The sequence below is a fragment of the Phoenix dactylifera genome, chromosome 11, assembly GCF_009389715.1.
Source record: "Phoenix dactylifera cultivar Barhee BC4 chromosome 11, palm_55x_up_171113_PBpolish2nd_filt_p, whole genome shotgun sequence".
Lineage (NCBI taxonomy): Eukaryota > Viridiplantae > Streptophyta > Magnoliopsida > Arecales > Arecaceae > Phoenix > Phoenix dactylifera.
Window position 1 is genome coordinate 19,868,785 of NC_052402.1, and position 4,262 is coordinate 19,873,046.

Consider the following 4,262-nt stretch of genomic DNA (forward strand, 5'->3'; position numbering starts at 1 on the left):
AAGTAGACATGAAATCTGTTATTCATTTTATTATTTATTTTATTATTTTAACCAAATATGGCTCAACCAAACGGACGTAAGAGGTCCACTAAGGAGTCCTCCTGTGGGGAAGTATGGAATTAAAAATGGGTACTTTTGTTGGCGCCCCTTCCAGTGGGCCGAGTGCCCGTGCTGAAACCCACCTCAAATCACTCACACATCAGTTTGATGTTCCCAAGAGGCTCCTGGCCACCTTCCCCTCTGTCCATTGGTTCCCCGAGTGACTCCTCTCCAACCATCTGCCAGTTTTCCCACGGTATTACGTGGGGTGATACTATAAGATAGACAGGCCTCTCTGGATCAGAGAACCATTAAAAGCGAGTGCAGCCTGTGCTGTGCCATCTTTGATGAGAAAGACCAATAGCCCATCCTCGCTGTATTGCTCTCACTCCTTGTTTTATCTATATTTCTGAGACTTGTTAGCTTTAGCCATGGAGGATGAGGATTTTGAGGAAGAGGAGGTCTGGGCTGCTGTGAGGGAGAGGAAAGATGAGAGCCCAAAGACTAGGAGGACCAAGGATTCCACTGGCTCTTCTACCACTAGGCGCCTCCCAACTCCCTCCAAAATGATGCCAAGGTCCAATGCCAATGCCAGTGGTAGAACGTTTGGACAGTCTGCTCCTGTTGCCATCCCTGACTGGTCTGAGATCTACAAGCACAAGGGCTCTTCTGAGAGCCGTAGTTACAGATTCGATGGCGACAAAGATGGCCAAAATCGTGCATCAGATCATGCTGCCAACGATGATGACTGCGAAGAAGATGATGATGATGATGATAAGGTCCCCCCGCATGAGTGGCTGGCGAAGAAGATGGCCAGGAGCCAGATCTCATCCTCCTCCATGTGTGAAGGAGCTGGGAGGACACTCAAGGGAAGAGACCTCAGCAAGATGAGAAATGCTGTGCTCACAAGGACTGGGTTCTTGGAGTGAGGTGAAGCAGGAGTAGTACTTTTTAAGCAGCTAGCCTTTTGTTTTCTCTTAAGTGATCGGTGTGGAATATTGGGTGATGCTCGATGACATCTGTGGCTCTGGGAGGGGTCAATCAGTGCTGCTATTGGGGTCTGTTTGTTTTCCTTTTTCTTTTCTTTTTCCTTCACTTTTTTTCTTTCTTTGCCTGGCAGCACTGAGATTTTGTCTGCTGATTTGCGTTGCTGGCTTTGGGAGATGAGGGGTAGTTTCTTTTGTACTGAGAGTTTTGGGTGTCACCACCTGCTCCTCCCTTGTTGGCTGCAGCTGCTGCTGCTGCTGCTGCTGCTGCCAAGGGGGAGTACAAGGTCTGAGCTCTTTTTGGCCATGAATCAATGGATTGTGTTCTGCTCTTTTCCTGTGCTTTGTTTTCTTTTACCATGTGACATTGTTTTCTCAGCCCATGTGCATCCCTGATAAGGTTAGTTGCAGTTTGCATGAGACTTTTCGGTTGTTGTTACACTAATCATAGAGCAATACTATAGGTGATCAGAAAAAAGTGGCATAAGAAAGGGACCCCCACCAGCTTAAAAATAGGAAAATTAGAGTCACTTTATGTTCTAGGGTCCTCAAGTGGGTGTCTTAAGTCTTAATGGTACCAAATAGGTTTGTGGCCCATGAAGCCTCGTTTACACCTCATCAGCCACTACTGCTCGGCAACCCACCAATCAAGGAGAAATTATACCCTGCACACTGTGTACCACATCAGCGGTGCACCAGGCTAATGAGACTTCGCCGCATCTCATTCTCGGGTCATTTCAGCTTAAGTTATAAAAAGAAAAAGAAGAAAGTACTTGAGGTCCCCTCTCCCCGGCGAGCATAAGGAGGGAACCATGGCCGCTCCGCCACCTCTCCCACATCGATCCCGCGTCCAATCCCGAGGAGAGGAGCACCACCCTTCGCGAGAGTCGCCTGCATCCCGCATCTTCACACGCATCCTGTATCTTCTCGCCTGCACCCCGATTCCGAGGAGAGGAGCTTCGTCGAACGCTCTGCCCCTCTATGCGAGCGCTCCGCCGAATGCCCCTCCCGCCCCCTCTTCGCTGCCAGCGTTGGGATGGAGGTGGTCGGATACGCCGGATCGGAATGAGAATCAAGGGGCAGAGGCACTGTCGACGCTCCAATGTCGTTCTCGATCGAGGCAGGAGGTGGGAGGTCGGAGCGGGCAGTGTAGGGGGTGTTGGAGTAGGGATAGGGGCGTGGATGTCGGCAGCAGCGGTGGACGAGGTAATAGTGGAGGGGGAGACGACGGACGTAGCAACCAGCATAGCTTATAAGGAATTGGGCCTAGGCTACTTGATTGATGGGAGATGGACATCTCCTCGAGAAAACCTAGCTTCCAATAGCTATTTAAAAATTTTCACATTCTCTTTCACTTCACCACTGGCAGATTTTGCCGATCGCCACTATTAGACTATTGTTGGTTACTCCTTCTTCTTCTCTTGACTTCCAAAGATCTGGCTTACGGTGCTCACTGAGGATTTCGGTTGAGTGCTCGTCAAAGTCTTAGATTTTGAGAAAAATTTTCGAAATTATTGAGACTTGTAGTTTGGTTTTGCCCGTAAGGCAAATAATGTGACAATTTTTTTAATTTATTACCAAATTATAAGATTATTATATTAATAAATTTTGAAGCATACTATTTATGATGCATAAATTTGATGAATAATATTTTATTACTGAATATACTTTATTTTGAAATATTATAATAATGCATGGTCAGAAATATTGAACTTGTTCGATTAATTCGATATCCCATAATCTCTTGTATTTATGTTGAACTGAGATATGAACTGCATGATTGACTTGAATTTTTAGTCTGACTATGTTAAGGATCTCATCAATAAGGCTAATGCGTTGGCATTTGATTAGTCCTGAAGGTTATGTCGTAAGAAGATACGCGACATATCGCAAGCAGATATGCGATCCCGAGAGACTTTATAACAAGATGATATGCGTACACCGCAAGATGATACGTGACATTATGATCCTGCCACAGAAAAAATGTGGTCATAGCTCATGGTTGACGATATAAACTTGACTATTTAGAAGAATTTGGATTTATTAACAAAATTTCATTTTGAGAAAGATTGAATTTGACATGCGTAATGTTTTCGATAATACTGCATACCGGGATTTAGTTTTGAACTAATAATTTCTAAACACTTATTGTTTATAAATAATTATTTAACTTATTGCATGATTAATCTGGTTAAAGAGTTAATTGCTTACTGGCCTATCAAGCTTATTATTTCATATTTTACTATTTTTATGTATTCTGAGAAATAAGATGGCACGGGTTATTATCGAAAAAGTCACTAGAGGTAAAATTTGACGTATTTAAATTTAAATCAGAATTTGACTAGAGTTTGATGTAAGGTCTTCTAAATATTATTGATTTTTCGAAATATTAAAAATTAAGTTATAATTATTTAAATTAAAGTTTGAATATTAATTATTTAAATTAATTTTGTTGTTTTGCGTTATGACATCATACTACAAGCAAATACACTTTCAGCGACCACTTTCGGCGATTAAATGAATAGTGGTCGCTGCAAATAAGGCTATTTGCGACCAACATCCTTGTTAGTTATTGAATGATTATTCTACACCGACTAAATACATATTTGGTTGCGGAAAATCAAAACCAAGTTGGCGGGGTGGAAGTAAAACGTTTGGCGACTAAAATTTGGTCGCTGAAAATAATGTTATCTGCAACCAACATTCTTGTTAGTTACTGAATAATTATTCTACACCGACTAAATGCATATTTGGCCGCGGAAAGGCAATACCAAGTTGGCACGAGTCCAATATTTCGCGCGGGCTGGAGGTAAAACTTTTGGCGATTAAATTTTGGTCCCTAAAGGTTCACCTCCAGCGACTAAAAAAAATTTAGTCCAGGAAAACTTTTACGAATGACGCCTTTTTCCGATGAAAAAATTGGGCAGAAAGTTTGAGTTTTTTAGCGACCAAACTTTTGCTAGTGGAAGGTTCCCGTAAAACCAAACGATGTTGTACTAGCTCCTATAAGATGCTAATTTCTAAGTTCAAAAAAAAAATAAAAAAACTGTTTATTTTCAAACGGTGCCTTTTGACACCTTAATTCACTTAGGCATGCATATCCTCGTCTCTTTGGCTGAAAAGAGATGCCTTGTATGCTTGTAAAAGAAGTTTTATATGGGCATGCGGCAGGTGATTTCCGGCTCACGTTCTCGAGTTGAGGGCATGATAGCTGAGATGGAGCGTGCGATCTTGATG

General features: G+C 42.6%; 1 protein-coding gene across 1 annotated transcript; it reads left to right on the forward strand.

The window, feature by feature from the left end:
* Positions 1-287: 287 nt before the first annotated feature.
* Positions 288-1,359, forward strand: LOC103720500. The gene has a single exon (XM_008810219.4). It carries the CDS (start codon positions 471-473, stop codon positions 966-968), a length of 498 nt encoding a protein of 165 aa, XP_008808441.1. The 5' UTR covers positions 288-470; the 3' UTR covers positions 969-1,359.
* The last annotated feature ends 2,903 nt before the right edge of the window (positions 1,360-4,262 follow it).

Coding starts and splice junctions, on each gene's coding strand:
- LOC103720500 (XM_008810219.4), top strand. CDS start 471: ATGGAGGATGAGGATTTTGAGGAAGAGGAGGTCTGGGCTGCTGTGAGG.